Source organism: Mesoplodon mirus, assembly GCF_964341445.2.
Source record: "Mesoplodon mirus genome assembly, chromosome: 4".
NCBI lineage: Eukaryota > Metazoa > Chordata > Mammalia > Artiodactyla > Ziphiidae > Mesoplodon > Mesoplodon mirus.
This window is the reverse complement of record NC_138979.1, coordinates 16,092,015-16,116,383: the sequence shown is the minus strand read 5'-3', so window position 1 is coordinate 16,116,383 and position 24,369 is coordinate 16,092,015. Positions and strand designations below refer to the sequence as shown.

At 36.4% G+C, this 24,369-nt stretch overlaps 1 protein-coding gene across 1 annotated transcript in view; it reads left to right on the top strand.

Moving 5' to 3' along the window:
- Positions 1 to 24,369, top strand: part of MALRD1 (MAM and LDL receptor class A domain containing 1) — a gene marked incomplete at both ends in the record, with an annotated part of 598,196 nt that overhangs the window by 21,790 nt on the left and 552,037 nt on the right. The window contains 2 exons of the mRNA XM_082619568.1: positions 6,603 to 6,697; positions 6,786 to 6,947. Of these exons, the coding sequence (XP_082475694.1) occupies positions 6,603 to 6,697; positions 6,786 to 6,947 (257 nt within the window). The remainder of the gene's footprint in view (positions 1 to 6,602; positions 6,698 to 6,785; positions 6,948 to 24,369) is intronic.

Genomic DNA, 24,369 nt, shown 5'->3' with positions numbered 1-24,369 from the left:
AGGGTTTTTTGTAGATGTCATTTATCAGGTAAGCATGTTCACGTCTCTGACTAATATATGAAGTATTTTTTTGCGGAGCACAGGCTCCGGAAGCACAGGCTCAGCGACCATGGCTCACGGGCCCAGCCGCTACGCGGCATGTGGGATCCTCCCGGACCAGGGCACGAACCCATGTCCCCTGCATCGGCAGGCGGACTCTCAACCACTGCGCCACCAGGGAAGCCCTATGAAGTGTTTTTTATCCCGAGAAAGTGTTAGACTTTGTCAAATGTGTTTTCTGCATCTATTGAGATGATCATGTCACTTTGGGCTTTTATTTATATGGTGTTTTATAGTGATTAGTTTTCATATAGTGATTGGTTTTCATATGTTGAACCAAATTTGCATTCCTGGGATAAATTCTGCTTGGTCATGGTGAATAATCCTTTTTATATCTTTATGTCTTGCTTGATGAGGTTTTCCAATATTTTGTTTAGTATTTTTACATGTATGTTAATCAGGGGTATTGATCTATGATTTTCTTTTTTTTGATATGTTTGTGATATGTTTGCCAGGTTTTGGTATCAAGGAAATAATGGCCTCACAGAATGCGTTGGGAAGTCTTTCCTCTTATAATTTGTGCAAGAGTTGGTGAAGTTAGTGTTAATTCTCTAAATGTTTTATAGAATTCACTAGTTCAACCTTCTGTGACTGAGAATTTCTTTGTGGGGAGCTTTTTGGTTACTGATTCATTCTTTTGTTATCTATTCAGATTTTCAATCTCTACTAGAGTCAGTTTTGGTCCTGAATCGTCTTGCTAGGATTTTTTTCATATTATCAAGGTTATCTAATATGTTAGCCTGCATTTGTTGATAATATTTCCTTATAATTCTTTTTATTTCTATAAAGTTGGTAGTTCTGACCCTTGTTTCACTATTCATTCAGTAAATTGAGTTGTCTTCTTTTTTTTATTGGTCAGTCTCAGTCTAGTGAAAGTTTTGTTAATTTTGTTGATCTTTCCAAAAACCAACTTTTGGTTTACTTAATTTTATTCTATTGATTTTCTATTCTGTATTTGATTTATTTATGCTCTAATATTTACTATTTTCTTCTACTACTTGCTTTGGGTTTAGTTTGTTCTTCTTCCAGCTTTGTAAGGTGAAAGTTTAGATTGTTGATTTTAAAACTTTTTTTTAAATTTAGTAATTTATAGCTATAAATTTATTTCTAAGCACAAATTTAACTGCATCTCATGCATTTTGATATATTGTATTTTCACAATGCTTCAAAATGCATGAGATGCAGTTAAATTAGTTTTTCATCTCAAGTATTTTCTAATTTCTCTTCTGATTTTCACCTTTGACCCATTAGGAGTGTGTTATTTAATTTCTACATATTTGCAAATTTCCTTCATTTCTTTCTGCTCTTGACTCAAATCACTCCATTGTAGCTGTAGAACATACTTGTATGATTAACATCCTCTTAAATGTATTGAGACTTGTTTTGTGGCCAAAAATAAGGTCTTTCCTGGAGAACATTTTGTGTACACAATAGAAGCATATGCATTTTGCTGCTGTTGGATAGAGGATTCCATATGTGTCTCTTAGGTCTAACTGGTTTATAGTGTTGCTCAAGTCTTCTATACCCTTACTGATCTTCTGTCTAATTGTTCTATTCATTCTGAAAAATGGGGTGTTGAAGTTTCCAACTATTATTGTTGAATTCTCTGTTTTCACTTTGATTCTATTAGTTTTTGTTTCTTATATTTTGGAGCACTGTTTTTAGGTGCATATATATTTATAATTGTTGTTTGATGGGTTGATTCTTTTTTCATTATAAATTGTTCTTTTATGTGTCTAATAACATTTTTATTGTGCATTAAAATATGTTTTATGAATTTCCAGCTCTCATTTAGTTGTTTTTATATTTTTTATATTTCTTTATTTTCAGCCCTTTTTTTTGTAGTTGAATTGTTGGTTTATGTTTTTATACAATATATCAATCTCAAACTTTTGGTTGCTAAGATAGGATTTACACCTGCTATCTGCTATTTGTTTTCTGTCTATGTCTTTCTTGTTACTCTCTTCCTCCATTAGTGTTTTCTTCTCTGTTACACATATATTTTCTGTATGTATTATATATTGTATGTATATATATAATATTTTGAATTAGTTTACTGGATGCTTTAGGGATTACAACAATCTATGCTGGATTAGTACAATTTAATTGCAATAGTATTTAAGAAATTTGTCCTACTGAGCTCTATTCTCCCCACCTTTATGCTGTTATTGCCACAAGTTGCATCTTAATATATTGTGTGCCCATCAACACTGAATTTTGAGTTTGATTTTTATCAAGTATAACAATCAATTATAGTGATTAGTTATTGATTTTATAATTTATATCTCTTTACTGATAGTCTCTACTTTGTAAGATATCATTCTCATGGTTTCTTAGTTCTTTAGACATGGTTTCCTTTAGCTCTGAAATATTTTAAATAGCTGAGTTAAAGTCTTCTTTTCAGTAGGTCTAATGTCTGGGCTTTCTTAGAGACACTTTTGTTTGATTGTGTTTTTCCTTTGTGTGAGTCACATTTTTTTGTTTCTTTGCATTTCTCACAATTTCTTTTGAAACATGGACATCTACAACAATACAATGTGGCAAGTGTGGAAATCTTTTCCCCTCACTTTTACAGTTTGTTGTGGTTTGTTGTATTTGTTGTTTTTACTTTAGTGACTTTCCTGGAATAATTCTGTAAAGTCTTTATTCCTGTCATGTGTGTCCATTGAATTCTCTGCCTGGTCAGTTAAGTGGTCAGCTGGAAAGAGAGTTTCTTAAATGCCTGGAACCAATAAATTTCCCAGTGTTTGTTGAGGGACTCTATTGTGGTGTATCTTCAATACTTACTGAGGCAGTTGATATCTCTGTCTTATTCCTCACTTCCTTCCTTAAGAGAGCCTCAAAGTCAGCCAGAGATGAGAGCTTAGGGCCTTTTCAGGTCTTTCCAGAGCATGTGTGCAGCTCTATGCATGCACGTGTCTCTATAGGTTTGTGGGAAGATGTTGGAGCATTTCAAATCTCCTATGGGACATTTCAGTTTCCAGTTTTACTTTAAGCTTTTGGTTAGTCTATTGTTGACCCCATATGTTATGTACCGCACCAAGCAACAGTAAAGTTAAAACACTTACCAGTAATTGTTTTCAACACATGCCTAGTGTAAAGAGTCTATTTGTACTGGGCAATTTCAGACAGCCTTATAATTGGTGTCTTTCAGGAAACACCAGACATATCAAATAATGATAATTATTTGATAATTATTTGGTAATGAGGCTTGAAAGAGTTTTAACTCTATTCTGCTCGTTTCTGTGGTTGCCATGCTGCACCAGGAATGTGGGCTGCCATTTTTTATAGTTGCTTTGGAGCTGGAGAGTGGTAGGAATAGGGCCAAGTTAAAAAGAAAAAGAAAAGAACCCCCCTCCAAATTTACTGTTTTTACCAAGATTCAGTTATTTATTGAATAAAAGGTCTCCAGTTTGCTGTAAGCTTTACTGTGGCCATTTTTGCCAATATTTTCATTGCTTTTATTGAGGAAAATTTCAGAGGTCTTTACATTGACATTTTTATTAATTTCACTCTCATTTTTATTGCATATTTTATGATTCCCTAAAGTGATTCACCTAGCCCTTTATCACTGAAGCAGACTTAAATGTATATGACGGCATTTATTTACACATTGCTATCAATTATAGGGGATTACTATTTGAGGGTATCCTTTGATACAGTTTTAACAAATATTATGTGCTTATGTCGAAATTGTTAGTTTAATGAAGAGGAATGAGGCAAAAGTTAGGATTCAATAGAAATGGAATTTAATAAATAGAAATTACCAACTTGAAGGAGTTTGTATCTAAGACTGTTATTTAACCTGTTATCTGAACTGAGCCATATTTCTGTCACAAATGAACACACTTTTCCTGTTCCAAAAGTTTTGACATTTTAACCTTTGCTTCAGGCCTTGGATCTTGTCACAATGATCCATTCCTGCAGCCTGATTTTTTTTTGATATTATCTTACTGTTAAAATACTCAGTTTTTCAAGTTCCTTTGAGCCCATTGGTTACTCTACAGCATGCAATAGGATTTCTGTTTCTCCTGCTTGCATTCATTCCCATTAATCACTTAGAACTTGGGAAATGGAAGAAGGGCAAGACTGCCTATCAGTAGTTGAAGAAAGTGAGACTGAAAATTCTACCTTATCTTTTCTAAGGATCAAGGTTGGTGGAATTCACTGCCCCAAGTTATTGAATTAGCCCTCAAAACTTGATTCATGGTTTTTGTTGCTTTCATATTTTATATACTTCTGGGGTTTTACTCCTACATGTACCCAGCTACTAAGAAGAAAAAGCCCTCTAACATAAACATTTAAGATTATAAATGGAATCATCCTGTCTTATTTTGTAATTTTAATAATTCTTACTTTGTAGCTTTAATAATTAACGACTTCATCACAAGGTGGTTTTAAATCTGTTTTGAAGATAGGCTATGCAGTTGCTTTTATTGCTGCAGGAATAAAATGGGAATTTATGAATCATATGAACAAACTGAAATGAATATGGTAGAGATTAATAGGAGACATGTGATGAGAATGGTGTTGTGTATATGTGTGGTATGATGTTACTAGGCTCCCTCAAGGACTAAGAGGGGTGTGTGGAGAGAATATTGAATATCTTTTTTTTTTTTAATCAGCTTTGTAAGTCTCTTCTTGATGCTTAGAGTCAGCAGTAGGAGAGGATATCAGATGAGGGAATGGGCATGTGGTAAAAACTTATGCTGCCAAGGATCTGCTTCTTTCTTTTATACTCATAGACCTGATAACTGAAGTCCTAGAGAAAGCAAGATAACTTTCTATAAGATGATGTTCTCTAAGGAACATCTCCAACTGTGAATTAAAGAACTTCTGTACTCGTAGGGTGCAAGGTAAAATTGAGTGTGCATTTGAAAGAACGCTATTGTCACTAAATTGGAATTTAAAATAAATAAATAAATAAATAAACAAAATAACAAGTATTGCTATTGGGTGCATTTTGAATACTTTTTTACCCCATGAAAAGAAATCTTATTACTAGAACAAATGCTAAAGGATCTCAAGTTGTTTCTGAATTTAAAACTTTAGTTTTTATGATAACCCGAAGGTTAACCTCGTTTAATTTTTGACAAAATAGAGTAATTTTTACAGTGTCATAAAATGTACCGGATGACGTAGTTTGTATTTATAAAACACCTAGCTTAAATATTCATATAATTTATTATTTTATTGAAAATGCTGTTCATTTAATAGCTTAATTTAATAGCTTAATATATCAATCTGATTTTTAAGACCAAATTTCCAAAAATAAATATGGTTAATTTAAGTGACTTCCCTGACAAATGAAAATAATTTTTACTGTATGTATCATAAGTGCTTTTTAGTAGCTGAATATTTATAAACAGTAATTGAAGGCCTGTTGAATACTATTACCATTTGTATTGCAAATAATTGTATTTAAACTGCCAACAATAAATCCATATGGCTTATTATGCTCGTTTGATTATTCACTTGCTTAGCATTTGCTTTCCCTGTTGAATATGAAGCAAGAGCAAAATAATGGTTGTCCACTTATCACCATGATACCAGCTCTTCATCGAAATTATGTTTATAAAATGATTCCAGGTAGTACATTCTGAGAACAATTTTCTGTTATTGCAGGGACTTCAGTTATGCTTATGACTATGTTATATGCAATCATTAATGTTCTTCTTTTCTGCTTCATTAGGGTACAATTTTGGAATAGCTGTAGGGAAAAAGAGGTTTCTTAGGTTTCATAATTTTACTATTGATTCTCTCAATGATGTGACAATTAAATTTGATTTCCAAGACAGCTTTCAAATACCACTGAATAATTTGGGTAGGTATGCCATCATAATCATCATCAACATCATTTTTTCATTCTTTTTGACAAACAGTGGCATACCAAATTGATGAGCAGGAAACAATGGTTCCCATATTATACACTATAACCTTGTCAAGATTGCAAAAAATCTATGAAAGCCCAGGGAATGTTCCACATTTATTTTATAGGCTTCTAAATAGTACGTTGACCGGCATGGTCTGTACTGCAGCCTACAGAAGAGCATCGGGACTCAGTATCGTTTTCCATAATCCTGGCAAAAGCTGGGACTATTTGATCCAATTCTTTCTTGAGAAAAACACAACAAAATAGGATCTCTTTTGAATTCTTCATTGAATTACTTATTTTGGTGGGCAGTCCCAGTATAATGTTTTCCCTGGATATCATCTTTGCTGGGTTATAACTTTCTAAGTTAGATGAATTTGGTCATGGACTACAGCCCATAACAGTGTATTAGGGAGTACACTCACAATTAGTTATTTTACTGGGGAATATACTGAAGTAACAATATCAGCCAGACCATTTGCAAAAATAAATGGTACCGTTAAATATTTCGTTCTTTAAACAAAAATATATTGACCCAATGTGGATATAGGCCTGAATTATTGCCTGGTGTATTAAATAAGTTTACCAGTGATGGCTCTGCATCTAACACACTGACCCTTGTTTTTAACAGCTCACTTCCTCTCATTGGTCTCTAACATGGATTCTCCTTCCTCAAACTTACGAAGCAGAGTTTTTCTTTCCACAAATAACCAACATGGTTGTCAGGTATTTGAAAGCACACAGCATTCGAATTACTTTCCACATTTGGGAAATTCTTTATTATAATTATTTGGACATTCATTATTTTTCACAGATTACATTTTATTACTTCTCCAGCCAGATGAGTGGCAACTTAACAGTTGGCTTTCAAACTACCTGTGGTGGTCCTACAAGGCATTTATGGCAAAGCACGGCTGGGCTCCAAAATCAGTGGGAGAGGAAAGTCCTCAAAATCCAGAGCCCCCAGAGATTTCAGGTATGCACATTGTATTTTCTGTGTTTGAAGGAAAAATGATAAAGTATAGATGTTTTGCACCAGATGAATTAAAAGCAGGATGATTAATCATCCCAGTTGTCTGAAAACTGAGGAATTTGCCAGAACTTCAAGTGCTGAAACCAAACAGTCAGAAAATTGGGATGGCCAGTCACCCTAAAAGACAATTTTAAAAAGTTTTAAATTTATGTATCAAAACTAAGGTTGTTATGTATTAACATATATTGATATATAAGTAAAATATGAGCTTCTAATACTCTTCCTAATTTCTTGAATCCCTCCACTTTCCTTAAAAACTCTCACTATTCCAATCCTCTCTTTCTTTTCATTTCTTATTCTTAAGAATCACTTCCCTTCCAAAGTTTTCTCATGCTTTTGATAGAACGGGACTATCTTAGGTAATGAGGAAATAGACAGTTTGATTTAAATACTAATTCCAAATGCTGTTGAAGGGGAATCATTGTCATATTCATTTCATGGTGAAAGTCAAATTATTCAATACAGCCTTTATTTTCCAAAATAAATTTGAGAATTAAAGCCAATGCAAGCCTATAAAAGACAAACCTATTTATGCAGCCTAATAAAACTTATGGATGGTGGAAATTATAATCCAATAATTATTATGGGAGTTCTTGGAAAACTATTGCCCACTTTAACATTTTGCACAGCCAAGCAAAATTTTCCAGTAAAAATGGGATCCTAAAGCATTTTATTCTGAACAAATTTGCTTTTTAAAAAAAAATTTTATATCTTTATTGGCGTGTAATTGCTTTACAATGGTGTATTAATTTCTGCTGTATAACAAAGTGAATCAGCTATACGTATACATATATGCCCATATCTCCTCCCTCTTGCGTCTCCCTCCCAGCCTCCCTATCCCACCCCTCTAGGTGGTCACAAAGCACCGAGCCGATCTCCCTATGCTATGTGGCTGCTTCCCACCAGCTATCGGTTTTACATTTGCTAGTATATATATGTCCATGCCACTCTCTCACTTCGTCCCAGCTTCCCCTTCCCTGTGTCCTCAAGTCCATTGTCTACATCTGCGTCTTTATTCCTGTCCTGCCCCTAGGTTCATCAGAACCATTTTTTTTTAGATGCCATATATATGTGTTAGAATGCGACATTTGTTTTTCTCTTTCTGACTTACTTCACTCTGTATGACAGTCTCTGGGTCCATCTACCTCACTACAAATAACTCAATTTCATTTCTTTTTATGGCTGAGTAATATTCCATTGTATATATATGCCACATCTTCTTTATCCATTCATCTGTTGATGGACACTTAGGTTGCTTCAATGTCCTGGCTATTATAAGTAGAGCATTCTGGTACATGGCTCTTTTTGAATTATGGTTTTCTCAGGGTATATGCCCAGTAGTGGGATTGATGGGTCATATGGTAGTTCTATTTTTAGTTTTTAAAGGAAACTCTGTACAGTTCTCCACAGTGGCTGTATCAACTTACATTCCAACCAGCAGTGCAAGAGGGGTCCCTTTTCTCCACACCCTCTCCAGCATTTATTGTTTGTAGATTTTTTTATGATGGCCATTCTGACTGGGGTGAGGTGATACTTCATTGTGGTTTTGGTTTGCATTTCTCTAATAATTAGTGATGTTGAGCATACTTTCATGTGTTTGTTGCCAACCTGTATATCTTCCTTGGAGAAATGTCTATTTAGGTCTTCTGCCCATTTTTGGATTGTGTTGTTTGTCTTTTTGATACTGAGCTGCATGAGCTGCCTGTATATTTTGGAGTTTAATCCTTTGTCCGTTGCTTCATTTGCAAATATTTCCTCCCATTCTGAGGGTTTTCTTTTCGTCTTGTTTATGGTTCCCTTTGCTGTGCACAAGGTTTTGTAAGTTTCATTAGGTCCCATTTATTTATTTTTGTTTTTATGTCCATTTCTTTAGGAGATGCATCAAAAGGGATCGTGCTGTGATTTATGTCATACAGTGTTCTGCCTATGTTTTCCTCTAAGAGTTTTACAATGCCTGCCTTACATTTAGATCTTTAATCCACTTTGAGTTTGTTTTTGTGTATGGTGTTAGGGCGTGTTCTAATTTCATTCTTTTACATGTAGCTGTCCAGTTTTCTCAGCACCACTTATTGAAGAGGCTGTCTTTTCTCCACTGTATACTCTTGCTTCCTTTATCAAGGATAAGGTGACCATATGTATGTGGGTTTACCTGTGGGCTTTCTATCCTGTTCCATTAATCTATATTTCTGTTTTTGTGCCAAAGCTACTGTCTTGATTACTGTAGCTTGTAATATAGTCTGAAGCCATGGAGCCTGATTCCTCCAGCTGCATTTTTCTTTCTCAAGATTGCTTTAGCTATTAGGGGTCTTTTATGTTTCCATACAAATTGTGAAAGTTTTTGTTCTAGTTCTGTGAAAAATGCCATTGGTGGTTTGATAGGGATTGCATTGAATCTGTAGATTGCTTTGAGTAGTAGAGTCATTTTCACAATGTTGATTCTTCCAATCCAAGATCATGGTATATCTCTCCATCTGTTTGTATCATCTTTAATTTCTTTCATCAGTGTCTTATAGTTTTCTGCATACAGGCCTTTTGTCTCCTTAGGTAGGTTTATTCCTAGGTATTTTATTCTTTTTGCTGCAGTGGTAAATGGGAGTACTTCCTTAATTTCTCCTTCAGATTTTTCAACATTATTGTATAGGAATGCCAGAGATTTCTGTGCATCAATTTTGTATCCTGCTACTTTACCAAATTCATTGATTAGCTCTAGTAGTTTTCTGGTAGCATCTTTAGGATTCTCTATGTATAGTGTCATGTCATCTGCAAGCAGTGACACTTTTATTTCTTCTTTTCTGATTTGGATTCCTTTTATTTCTTTTTCTTCTCTGATTGCTGTGGCTAAAACTTCCAAAACTATGTTGAATAATAGTGGTGAGAGTGGGCAACCTTGTCTTGTTCCTGATCTTAGTGGAAATGGTTTCAGTTTTTCACCATTGAGAATGATGTTTGCTGTGGGTTTGTCATATATGGCCTCTATTATGTTGAGGTAAGTTCCTTCTATGCCTACTTTCTGGAGAGTTTTTTAATCAGAAATGGGTGTTAAATTTTGTCATAAGCTTTTTCTGCATGTATTGAGATGTTCATATGCTTTTTATTCTTCAATTTATTTATATGGTTTATCACATTGATTGATTTGCATATATTGAAGAAAGCTTGCATTCCTGGGATAAAGCCCACTTGATCATTGTGTATGATCCTTTTAATGTCCTGTTGGATTCTGTTTGCTAATATTTTGCTGTTGATTTTTGCATCTGTGTTCATCAGTGATATTGGCCTGTAGTTTTCTTTTTTTGTGACATCTTTGTCTGGTTTTGATATCAGGGTGATTGTGGCCTCATAGAATGAGTTTGAGTGTGTTCCTCTCTCTGCTATATTTTGGAAGAGTTTGAGAAGGATAGGTGTTAGCTCTTCTCTAAATGTTTGATAGAATTCGCCTGTCGAGCCATCTCGTCCTGGGCTTTTGTTTGTTGGAAGATTGTGAACCACACTTTCAATTTCAGTGCTTGTGATTGGTCTGTTTATATTTTCTATTTCTTCCTTGGTCAGACTTGGAAGGTTGTGTTTTTCTAGGAATTTGTCCATTTCTTCCAGGTTGTCCATTTTATTGGCATGTCATTGCTTGTAGTAATCTCTCATGATCCTTTGTATTTCTGCAGTGTCAGTCGTTTTTTCTCCTTTTTCATTTCTAATTCTGTTGATTTGAGTCTTTTCCCTTTTTTTTCACACACACACACTGTATTTTATTTTTACAAGAGATAAATAAACTGACACCAAGCATTGTAAATGGATGACCACAACAAAAACAGCAATGATTGCAATTACCAAACATGAAACACACTCATACTATATCATAATATTGAAATTCAGTCCAGTAGTCCTCCACTGTAACAGCTCCTTTACTTTGCAGTGAAAATTGATTTGTATATTTTTTGCCTCTGAGTCCTAGTGGGATTTTTTTTTTATTATTCAAACAGAAAGTCACAAAAATTATAATCATCCTTATCGGTTCACTCAGTCCCATGTAATTAATTTTTTTTATCTTGATCTTTTGTTAGCACTTTTATGAATTCATCAGTTTTGCATTAGAGTTCTAAAAATGCTTATTCATTCAGTTCAGCAGTCTCATCAGTTACCAGAGACCTGTACTTGTCAGAGTCTTTTCCATGAATTCCTTGAAGATGAAACACTTTTATAGGAACATTTTTGCAAAAGCATCAGAGTATACACAGAAATGTGTATAAATGATAAAAGACGTAAAAATGACCACGGTTGAAGATTTGATGAAAGTTCATAATAATGCAATTGACAAGGAAATTTAGTTATTTTTGAGATATACATTTTAAAGTAATAACTAGAATTATGAATTAAAACATTATACCAGAACATATAAGATTTTCAGAAATTTCATGTAATGTCTGAAACATTTATATTAACATATTTCCATACAAATAACCCAAAGAAAGTTTGGTATTAGTTGGTTTTTTTGTTGTTTCTTTATACTGCAGGTTCTTATTAGTCATCAGTTTAATACACATCAGTGTATACATGTCAGTCCCAATCGCCCAATTCAGCACACCACCATCCCCACCCCATGGAGGTTTCACCCCTTGCTGTCCATACATTTGTTCTCTACATCTGTATTTCAACCTCTGCCTTGCAAACCGGTTCATCTGTACCATTTTTCTAGGTTCCACATACATGCATTAATATACGAGATTTAGTTTTCTCTTTCTGACTTACTTCACTCTGTATGACAGTATCTAGATCTATCCACGTCTCAACAAATGACTCAATTTTGTTCCTTTTTATGGCTGAGTAATATTCCATTGTATATATGTACCACAACTTCTTTATCCATTCATCTGTCTATGGGCATTTAGGTTGTTTCCATGACCTGGCTGTAGCAAGCAGTGCTGCAATGAACATTGGGGTGCATACATCTTTTTGAATTATGGTTTTCTCTAGGTATATGCCCAATAGTGGGATTGGTGGATCATATGGTAACTCTATTTTTAGTTTTTAAAGGAACCTCCATCCTGTTCTCCATAGTGGCTGTATCAATTTACATTCCCATCAACAGTGCAAGAGGGTTCCCTTTTCTCCACACCCTCTCCAGCATTTGTTGTTTGTAGATTTTCAGATGATGCTCATTCTAACTGGTGAGGTGATACCTAATTGTAGTTTTGATTTGCATTTCTCTAATAATTAGTGATGTTGACCAGCTTTTCATGTGCTTCTTGGCCATCTGTATGTCTTCCTTGGAGAAATGTCTATTTAGGTCTTCTTTCCATTTTGGGATTGGTTTGTTTGTTTCTTTAATATTGAGCTTCATGAGCTGTTTATATATTTTGGAGGTTAATCCTTTGTTGACTCATTTGCAAATATTTTCTCCCATTCTAAGGGTTGTCTTTTCGTCTTGTTTATGGTTTACTTTGCTGTGCAAAAGCTTTGAAGTTTCATTAGGTCCCGTTTTTTAATTTTTATTTTTATTTCTATTACTCTAGGAGGTGGATCAAAAAAGATCTTGCTGTGAATTATGTCAAATAGCGTTCTTCCTAAGCTTTCCTCTAAGAGTTTTATAGTGTCTGGTTTTACATTTAGGTCTCAAATCCATTTTGAGTTTATTTTTGTGTTTGGTGTTAGGGAGTGTTCTAATTTCATTCTTTTACATGTAGCTGTCCAGTTTTGCCAGCACCACTTATTGAAGAGACTGTCTTTTCTCCACTGTATATCTTTGCTTCCTTTGTCATAGATTAGTTGACCATAGGTGCGTGGGTTTATCTCTGGGCTTTTTATCTTGTTCCATTGATCTATGTTTGTGTTTTTGTGCCAGTACCGTATTGTCGTGATTACTGTAGCTTTGTAGTATAATCTGAAGTCAGGGAGTCTGATTCCTGCAGCTCCATTTTTTTCCTTCAACACTGCTTTGTCTATTCAGGGTCTTTGTGTCTCCATACAGATTTTAAGATGATTTGTTCTACTTCCGTAAAAAAATGCCATTGGTAATTTGATAGGGATTGCACTAAATCGTTAGATTGCTTTGGGTAGTATAGTCATTTTCACAATATTGCTTCTCCCAATCCAAGAACATGGTATATCTCTCCATCTGTTGGTATCATCTTTAATTTCTTTCATCAGTGTCTTATACTTTTCTGCATACAGGTCTTTTGTCTCCCTAGGTAGGTTTAATACTAGGTATTTTATTCTTTTTGCTGCAGTGGTAAATGCGAGTGTTTCCATAATTTCTCTTTCAGATTTTTCATCATTAGTGTATAGGAATGCAAGAGATTTCTGTGCATTAATTCTGTATCCTGCAACTTTACCAAATTCATTGATTAGCTCTAGTAGTTTTCAGGTGGCATTTTTAGGATTCTCTATGTATAGTATCATGTCATCTGCAAACAGTGGCAGTTTTACTTCTTGTTTTCTAATTTGTATTCAGTTTATTTCTTTTTCTTCTCTGAATGCCATGGCTAGGACTTCCAAAACTATGTTGAATAATAGTGCTGAGAGTGGACATCCTTGTCTTGTTCCTGATCTTAGAGGAAATGTTTTCTGTTTTTCACCATTGAGAATGATGTTTGCTGTGGGTTTGTCGTATATGGCCTTTATTATGTTGAGGTAGGTTCCCTCTATGCCCACTTTCTGGAGAGTTTTTATCATAAATTTGTGTTGAATTTTGTCAAAAGCTATTTCTGCATCTATTGAGATGACCATATGGTTTTTATTCTTCAATTTGTTAATATGGTGTATCACATTGATTGATTTGTGTATATTGAAGATTCCTTGCATCTCTGGGATAAATCCCATTTGATTGTGTTGTTGGATTCTGTTTTAATGTGTTGTTGGATTCTGTCTGCTAGTATTTTGTTGAGGAATTTTGCATCTATATTCATCAGTGATATTAGTTGGTAATTTTCTTTTTTTGTAGTATCTTTGTCTTGTTTTGGTATCAGGGTGATGGTGGCCTCATAGAATGAGGTTGGGAGTGTTCCTTCCTCTGCAATTTCTTGGAAGAGTTTGTGAAGGATGGGTGTTAACTCTTCTCTAAATGTTTGATAGAATTCACCTGTGAAGCCATCTGATCCTGGACTTTTGTTTGCTGGAAGGTTTTTAATCGCAGTTTCAATTTCATTACTTGTGATTGGTCTGTTCATATTTTCTGTTTCTTCCTGGTTCAGTCTTGGAAGGTTATACCTTTCTAAGAATTTGTCCATTTCTTCCATGTTGTTCATTTTATTGGCATAGAGTTGCTTGTAGTAGTCTCTTAGGATGCTTTTTATTTCTGCAGTGTCTGTTGTAACTTCTCCTTTTTCATGCCTAATTTTATTGATTTGAGTCCTCTCCCTCTTTTTCTTGATGAGTATGGCTAATGATTTATCAATTTTGTTTATCTTCTCAAAGAACCCGCTTTTAGTTTTATCGATCCTTGCTATTGTTTTCTTTGTTTCTATTTCATTTATTTCTGCTCTGATCTTGATTTCTTTCCTTCTGCTAACTTTGGGTTTTGTTTGTTCTTCTTTCTCTAGTTCCTTTAGGTGTAAGGTTAGATTGTTTATTTGAGTTTTTTTTTGTTTTTGAGGTAGGCTTGTATAGCTATAAACTTCCCTCTTAGAACTACTTTTGCTGCATCCCATAGGTTTTGGATCATTGTGTTTTCATTGTCATTTGTCTCTAGGTATTTTTTGATTTCTTCTTTGATTTCTTCAGTGATCTCTTGGTTATTTAGTAACGTATTGTGTAGCCTCCATGTGTTTGTGTTTTTTATGTTTTTTTCCCTGTAACTTATTTCTAATCTCATAGTGTTGTGGTCTGAAAAGATGCTTGATATGATTTCAGTTTTCTTAAATTTACTGAGGCTTGATTTGTGACCCAAGATGTGATCTATACTGGAGAATGTTCCATGCACACTTGAGAAAAAGTGTAATCTGCTTTTTTTGGCTGGAATGTCCTATAAATACCAATTAAATGTATCTGGTCTATTGTGTCATTTAAAGCTTCTCTTTCCTTATTTAGTTTCATTTTGGGCGATCTCCCCATTGGTGTAAGTGAGGTGTTAAAAAGTCCCCTACTATTATTGTGTTACTGTCAATTTCCTCTTTTATAGCTCTTAGCAGTTGCCTTATGTATTGAGGTGCTCCTATGTTGGGTGCATATATATTTACAATTGCTATATCTTCTTCTTCGACTGGTCCCTTGTTCATTATGTAGCATCCTTCCTTGTCTCTTGTAATAGTCTTTAATTTAAAGTCTATTTTATCTGATATGAGTATTGCTCCTCCAGCTTTCTTTTGATTTCCATTTGCATAGAATATCTTTTTCCATTCCCTCACTTTCAGTCTGTATGTGTCCCTCGGTCTGAAGTGGGTCTGTTGTAGACAGCGTATATGTGGGTCTTGTTTTTGTATCCATTCAGCAAGCCTGTGTCTTTTGGTTGGAGCATTTAATCCCTTCACATTTAAGGTAATTATCAATATGTATGTTCCTATTAACATTTTCTTAATTGTTTTGGGGGTTTTTTGTAGGTCCTTTTCTTCTCTTCTGTTTCCCACTTAGAGAAGTTCCTTTAGCATTTGTTGTAGAGCTGGTTTGGTGGTGCTGAATTCTCTTAGCTTTTGCTTGTCTGTAAAACTTTTGATTTCTCCATCAAATCTGAATGAGATACTTGCCAGGTAGAGTAATCTTGGTTTTAGGTTCTTCGCTTTCATCACTTAAGTATATCATGCCACTTCCTTCTGGCTTGTAGTGTTTCTGCTGAGAAATCAGCTGTTAAACTTATGGGAGTTCCCTTCTATGTTATTTGTCATTTTTCCCTTGCTGCTTTCAATAATTTTTCTTTGTCTTTAATTTTTGCCAAGTTGATTACTATGTGTCTCAGTGTGTTTCTCCTTGGGTTTCTTCTGTATGGGACTTGCTGCACTTCCTGGACTGGGTGGCTATTTCCTTCCCCATGTTAGGGAAGTTTTCAACTATAATCTCTTCAAATATTTTCTCTGGTCCTTCCTGTCTCTCTTCTCCTTCTGGGACCCATATAATGTGAATGTTGTTGCATTTAATGTTGTCCCAGAGGTCTTTTAGGCTGTCTTCATTTCTTTTCATTCTTTTTTTTTTAGTCTGTTCTGCAGCAGTGAATTCCACCATTCTGTCTTCCAGGTCACTTATCCGTTCTTCTGCCTCAGTTATTCTGCTATTGATTCCTTCTAATGTAGTTTTCATTTCAGTTACTCTATACTTCATCTCTGTTTGTTTGTTCTTTAATTCTTCTAGGTCTTTGTTAAATATTTCTTGCATCTTCTCAATCTCTGCCTCCATTCTCTTTCTGAGGTCCTGGATCATCTTTACTATCATTATTCTGAATTCGTTTTCTGGAAGGTTGCCTATCTCTACTTCATTTAGTTGTTTTTCTGGGGTTTTGGCTTGTTCCTTCATCTGGTATATAGCCCTCTGCCTTTTCATCTTGTCTATCTTTCTTGAATGTGGTTTTTGTTCCACAGGCTGCAGGATTGTAGTTCTTCTTGCTTCTGTTATCTGCCGTATGGTGGATGAGGCTCTGTAAGAGGCTTGATGGGAGGGACTGGTCGTGGGTAGAGCTGACTGTTGCTCTCAGCAATTTCTTGACTAACCCAACCTGCTGGTGTTGGAGGGTCTCCTGCAGAGGCGGGGGGTGGCTGTGGCTCACCGTGGGGACAAGGACACTGACAGCAGAAATTCCGGGAAGTACTCCTTGGCGTGAGCCTTCCCAGAGTCCGCCATTAGGCCCACCAAAGAGCCCAGGTAGGATCCAGTGTTGGGTTGCCTTGGGCCAAACAACCCTCCCTTTTTTTTCTTGATGAGGCTGACTAGTGGTTTATCAATTTTGTTTAATTCTCAAAGAACCAGCTTTTAATTTTACTGAACTTTGATATTGTTTCCTTCATTTCTTTTACATTTATTTCTGGTCTGATCTTATGATTTCCTTCCTTCTGGTAACTTTGAGGCTTTTTTGTTCTTCTTTCTCTAATTGCTTTAGTTGTAAGGTTAGATTGTTTATTTGAGGTGTTTCTTGCAGTAGGATTGTATTGCTCTAAACTTCAGTCTTAGAACTGCTTTTGCTGCATCCCATAGGTTTTGGGTCATCGTGTTTTCATTGTCATTTTTCTCTAGGTATTTTTTGATTTCCTGTTTGATTTCTTCAGTGAAATCTTGGTTATTTAGTAGTGTATTGTTTAGCCTCCATGTGTTTGTATTTGTCACAGTTTTTTTCCTGTAATTGATATGTAGTTTCATAGCGTTGTGGTTGGAGGAGATACTTGATATGATTTCAATTTTCTTAACTTTACCAAGGCTTGATTTGTGACCCAAGGTATGATCTATCCTGGAGAATGTCCCATGAGCACTTGAGAAGAAAGTGTATTCTGTTGTTTTTGGATGGAATGTCCTATAAATTTCAATTAAGTCCATCTTGTTTAATGTATCATTTAAAGCTTGTGTTTCCTTATTTATTTTCATTTTGGATGATCTGTCCATTAGTGAAAGTGGGGTGTTAAAGTCCCCTACAATGATTGTGTTACTGTTGATTTCCCTTTTTATGGCTGTTAGCATTATCCCTATGTATTGAGGTGCTCCTATGTTGGGTGCATAAATATTTACAATTGTTATATCTTCTTCTTGGATTGATCCCTTTATCATTATGTTGTGTGCTTCTTTGTCTCCTGTAATAGTCTTTGTTTTAAAGTCTATTTTGTCTGATATGAGAATTGCTACTCCAGCTTTGTTTTGATTTCCATTTTCATGGAATAACTTTTTCCATCCTCTCACTTTCAGTCTGTATGTGTCCCTAGGTCTGAAGTGGGTCTCTTGTGGACAGTATATGTACGGGTCTTGTTTCTGTATCCATTCAGCCAGTCTGTGTCTGTTTGTTGGAGCATTTAATCCGTTTACATTTAAGGTAATTATCGATATGTGTGTTCCTATTACCATTTTTTTCTTAATTGTTTCGGGTTTGTTATTGTAGGTGTTTTCTTTCTCTTTTGTTTCCTGCCTAGAGAAGTTCCTTTAGCATTTGTTGTAAAACTGGTTTGGTGGTGCTGAATTCTCTTAGCTTTTGCTTGTCTGTAAAGGTTTTACTTTCTCCATTAAATCTGAATGAGATTCTTGTTGGGTAGAGTAATCTTTGTTCTACATTTTTCTCTTTCATCACTTTAAATATGTTGTGCCACTCCCCTCTGGCTTGCAGAGTTTCTGCTGAAAGATCAGCTGTTAACCTCATGGGATTCCCTTGTATGTTATTTGTTGCTTTTAGTTAAGTGCTTTTAATATTTTTTCCTTGTATTTAATTTTTGATAATTTAATTGATATGTGTCTTGGTGTGTTTCTCTTTGGATTTATCCTGTATTGGACTCTCTGTGCTTCCTGTACTTGATTGACTATTTCCTTACCCATGCTAGGGATGTTTTCAACTATAATCTCTTCAAATATTTTCTCAGTCCCTTTGTTTTTCTTCTTCTTCTGGGACCCCTATAATTCGAATGTTGGTGCACTTAATGTTGTCCCAGAGCTCTCTGAGGCTGCCCTCAGTTGTTTTAATTCTTTTTTCTTTATTCTGCTCTGTGGTAGTTATTTCTCCTATTTTGTCTTCCAGGTCACTTATCAGTTCTTCTGCCTCAGTTTATTCTGCTATTGATTTCTTCTAGAGAATTTTTAGTTTCATTTTTTTTTGTTCACCATTGTTTCTTTGCTCTTTAGTTCTGCTAGGTCCTTGTTAAACGTTTCTTGTATTTTCTCCAATCTATTTCCAAGATTTAGATCACCTTTACTATCATTACTCTGAATTGTTTTTCATTTAGACTGCCTATTTCCTCTTCATTTGTTTTGTCTGGTGAGTTTTTACCTTCTTCATGTGCTGTGTATTTCTCTGTCTTCTCATTTTGCTTAACTTGCTGTGTTTGGGGTCTCCTTTTCGCAGGCTGCAGGTTCATTTTTCCCATTGTTTTTGGTGCCTTCCCCCAGTGGGTAATGCTGGTTCAGTGGGTTTTGTAGACTTCCTGGTGGAGGGGACCGGTGCCTGTGTTCTGATGGATGAGGCTGGATCTTGTCTTTCTGGTGGTTAGGACCGCATCTAGTGGTGTGTCTGTGAACTTAGTATGATTTTAGGCAGCCTCTCTGCTAATGGGTGTGTTTGTGTTCCTGTCTTGCTCATTATTTGGCATAGAGTGTCCAGCACTGTAGCTTGCTGGTCATTGAGTGGAGCTGGGTCTTCACGTTGAGACAGAGATCTCTGAGAGAGCTTTTGCCATTTTATATTATGTGTGGCCGGGAGGTCTCCGGTAGACCAATGTCCTGAACTCGGCTCTCCCAACTCAGAGGCTCAGGCCTGACACCCAGCCAGAGCACCAAGACCCTGTCAGCCACACAGCTCAGAAGAAAAGGGAGAAAAAGAAAGAAAGAAAAATAAAATAAAATAAAATAGAGTTATTAAAATAAAATATATTTTTAAAAAGTAATAGAAAGAAAGAAGAGAGCAACCAAACTAAAAACAAATCCACCTCTTTGTGTAGATCACCTGAGGGCGTCTCTTCCCACCCAGACATTACGGGGTTAAAGTAGCAGCTGATTCGGGGGCTCTGGCTCACTCAGGCCAGGGGGAGGGAGTGGTATGGAATGCAGGGCGAGCCTATGGTGGCAGAGGCTGGCGTGATGTTGCAACAGTCTGAGGCATGCTGTGTTCTCCCGGGGAAGTTGTCCCTGGATCATGGGACCCTGGCAGTGGCAGGTTGCACAGCCTTCCAGGAGGGGAGGTGTGGATAGTGACCTGTGCTTTCACACAGGCTTCTTGGTGGCTGAAGCAGCAGCCTTAGCATTTCATGCCCGTCTCTGGTGTCCACGCTAATAGCTGTGGCTTGTGCCCATCTCTGGAACTCATTTAGGCGGCGCTCTGAATCCCCTCTCCTCGCACACCCCAGAACAATGGTCTCTTGCTTCTTAGGCAGGTCTAGACTTTTCTTGGACTACCTCCCGGGTAGCTGTGGCACACTAGCTCCCTTCAGGCTGTGTTCTCACAGCCAACCCCAGTCCTCTCCCTGGGATCTGATCTCTGAAGCCCGAGCCTCAGCTCCCAGGCCCCGCCTGCCCCGGTGGGTGAGCAGAGATGCCCCTCAGGCTGGTGAGTGCTGGTCAGCAGTGATCCTCTGTGCGAGAATGTCTTCACTTTGCCCTCTGCACACCTGTTGCTGTGCTCTCCTCCATGGCTCTGAAGCTTCCCCCCTGCCCAACACCCATCTCCACCAGTGAAGGGCCTTCTTAGTGTGTGGAAACATTTCCTCCTTCACAGCTCCCTCCCACTGGTGCAGGTCCCATCCCTATTCTTTTGTCTCTGTTTTTTTTTCATTTTTCTATTGCCCTACCGAGCTATGTAGGGAGTTTCTTGCCTTTGGGGAGTCTGAGGTCTTTTGCCAGCGTTTAGTAGGTGTTCTGTAGAAACTTTATCCTCGTGTAGATGTTTTTTGATGTCTTTGTGGGGAGGTAGGTGATCTCCACGTCTTACTCCTCTGCCATCTTGAAGCTATTTCTCCAAATTTGCTTTTTAAACCTGGTTTGTGAGCCAAATTAACCCAAGTAGGTTTCTTTTAGCATCTATTATGAGAATAGTATAATAATTTTATAATTTTGATAAGGAATAGAAAATCATTTGATATGTGATGGATTTAGCACTTGTCTGAATATAGAGATTGAATTGGATTGAATTTTGAGTGGTGAAGAGGGAAGATGGGAGAATGAGCAGGACCTCTATTATAAAAATTGAATTATAAACTATAAGAATGGCATACTTTCTTAATTGATCTGTCATAAAATCACTGAAGTTTGGAATTTTCTGGGTTTTGTAAAACTAAATGGGGCTCCAAAGAAGATGAAAGAAAATCACTTAGTAGGCAGTTAAGTGACTCCTAGATGATAGGACTTAAGGAGAACAGAACTGTGTAGCTGGAAACATAATTCTGTCATTTGAGACATTGTACTCTCTTAAAATCCAATATTGTGTATATGGGGGTGGGAGGTGGTATTTTAAGGCCTCAGGCATTTAAGTCCTCCTGTGAGGGATTGATCAGGCATGGAGCTGAGACACCCTGTGTCCCTGCCTTTAGTAGCAAGTGCTGTGCAGAATGAGAACCCCAGCCACCAATAATGCATCAAATTTGTTGTGGATGTTCAGGTGTCATTAATACTACAGAGAAGTTTCTAGTTTATTTCTTATAATTTTTGTTTACATCCCTGCATCTCTCTCTTTTTTCAGTAACAACAAGAGCAACAAAACAGAACCAAGAGTGCCTTTGAAGGGACTGAGTCACATTGACTAGATGCTGAAGGATGAGCTTGCTCAAGTCCCTCTGCAAGCTTGTCTAAACTTTAAGGACTGAGTTGGGACTCTTGTCTCTGTATAAACTTTATCAGTATTTATACATCTTTTCCAACTTTGAAACAGAGTGGATGGTAAAAGAGTCTTAAGCTGTCTTTGTCAGGCATTGTACCTTCTTATATTTAACTGTCTCTGTCTTTCAGTCAAGGTCTTTGTTAGTAGCACAACAGAGATTTGATCCTGGGCAGAGGAGAAACTTGCTGCTTGTAGGTTAAACCTTTTAAAATAACATCTTTGCTTTTCTCAGCTGTCCATTCCCAAATAGCATACTATGGATGTTGATGATTAAATATATGTAGTAGATAAACATAAAAGTTAAAATTCCCAAATATATTATCTCCAGGGCATTTCAGCTTCAGCAGAGACAGCGAGGTTATTCACCTGCACACTTGAAAACGCAGCAGTATCTTCAACCAAAGCAGATGCACGTGTAGCATATTAATTTGTTTCTCAAAATACTTTATTGCTGACATGAAAACAGTGCTTCTACCTTAAAGGCTTTGTAAAAAGTTAGGAAACCCTATGACTCCCTTGGGATCCTTTGGCTGCACCAATCTAAGATTGCAGGTATGTTTTAGTTCTATCCTGTCAGCAAGTGAACAGATGTTCATTTGCTTTTGTTGAGCTGGACCACAGAGATGTGCTGTGCTTGGAATATTGCCTGCCACCATGTAGTAGCTCTTTACTAAAAAGCTTTAGCAAGGGGCTTATTTGAGGGCATTTTGTAATCAGCGTCTCCAGGCAGTATCTGCTGCCTCATCGATTTACAGGCCTCCAAGAATTATTCTGTGTTTTGCAATTTCTCCTCCATTCTGCCTTCTGATAGTTTTAAAGCCGTTTATACTTCCTTTAGAAATACCCAAATAGTAGATTTTAATCCCAGCTGGACCCTGGCTTAGCATGGGTTTCTGAGAAAGCCTCTGGATCTGGCTCCTGTATGTGGGCTTTGTCACCTTCATCTGTAAAAGACTAGGTCCATTTCTTAATAAACCTGAATCATATGTTAATTTCTGAGAGAATAAACAAGGAATGGTGTTTACACATTTCATCCACAAAGATGGCAGCATTTCAGAAGGTTTCTGAAGATGTTAAAGGAATAGCATCTAGCATTTATTGATCACTTACTATGTGTAAAGCACTGCATTTAGTCCTTCATGTATATTATCTTACGGACCCTTCACGGCAGTCCTCTGAACTAAAATTTACCCCACTGTTCACATTTGTATTATGAGCTTTAGAGAATGAAATAACCTACCAAATCCCATACAAGATTAGAACCTAGGATAGTTTGATTTCAGATCTCAATCATTTAGTCACTGAGCCATGATAGTTTTGTATCGTGTTAAAGCAGTATAAGGATTTATAAAATATAGAAAAAAAATTCCAACCTCTAGATTTGGTCAGATCTAATATGACTCATTAAGTATTCGTTTGTCTGCTGTGTTAGATGAAGCATTACTATGCATTGCATGGTGCTGATTAACTGCAATCACATTTCTCAAAATTGCAGATATAAGCAATTAATTTTACTATTGTCTTCAAACATTCATAGAAGCAAAGAATATAAGCCTAATGTACAGCAAAAATTTAGTCTCAAATTCAAGTGAAAAATTCCCTCATCCATGTTTTTTTCTGGTTCTTGAAAGGAGTTCACCTGTTGGTTTTATGAATAGGAAGGAATGAATACTATGTTACTAATTATATCACCTACTATGGTTTTCAAGTTGAATGGCTGGATTCATGAGAAGTCAGTGCCTGAATTTTAAAAAGATACTGAAGCATTTTTAATATGCTACTATCTACTTGTTATTTCTTTGATATTCCATTTAGAAATGCCAGAGAGTTCTCACCACTCTCCTATTCAGAAACAATAGGCTCTGGGCTTCCCTGGTGGTGCAGTGGTTGGGAGTCTGCCTGACGATGCAGGGGATACGGGTTCGTGTCCCTGTCCGGGAGGATCCCACGTGTTGCAGAGAGGCTGGGCCCGTGAGCGGTGGCCACTGAGCCTGCACGTCCAGAACCTGTGCTCTGCAACGGGAGAGGCCACAGCAGTGAAAGGCCCGCATGCCTCAGGGGAAAAAAAAAAAAAAAAAAGAAACAATAGGCTTTATTAATATGAACAAAAGATGTTACTACTAATAATAAACTGTTAACTTAATGTTACTCTCAAACTTTTCAAAATCATAATATGAGAGACTTTATCTTTTAATTCAAGAATACTTACAGTGTGAACACATGATGGAGAAAAGATTACTGTCATCTTTTTGTGTTTCACGTGTTTACTTGAGAAATAATATTGAATGTGTACTACTAATTAAGAAAACTTTCACACGGTAACTATAACTACAAGGGTTTCTGTTCGTGTAGTTACTAGTATAATCCAAGTGAGTTTATGTCCATTATTCACCTACCATCAAAGTTTCCTGTATGATTTAAATCAAGTGTTCTGAGCCCTAAGCTTCGCTTCAAAAGCCATCTTCTCTTAAAATGTTTGGTGGAAAGAAATTTGTCTCATGTTTGTTGTTTGTTTGTTTATCTTATTATTTTTTAAACATCTTTATTGGAGTATAATTGCTTTACAATGGTGTGTTAGTTTCTGCTTTATAACAAAGTGAATCAGCTATACATATACATATGTCCCTGTATCTCCTCCCTCTTGCATCTCCCTCCCACCCTCCCTTACCCCACCCCTCTAGGTGGTCACAAAGCACCAAGTTGATCTCCCTGTGCTATGTGGCTGCTTCCCACTTGCTATCTATTTTACATTTGGTAGTGTATATATGTCCATGCCACTCTCTCACTTTGTCCCAGCTTACCGTTCCCCCTCCCCGTGTCTTCAAGTCCATTCTCTACATCTGCGTCTTTATTCCTGTCCTGCCCCTAGGTTCTTCAGAACCTTTTTTTTTTTTTAATAGATTCCATATATATGTGTTAGCATACAATATTTGTTTTTCTCTTTCTGGCTTACTTCAC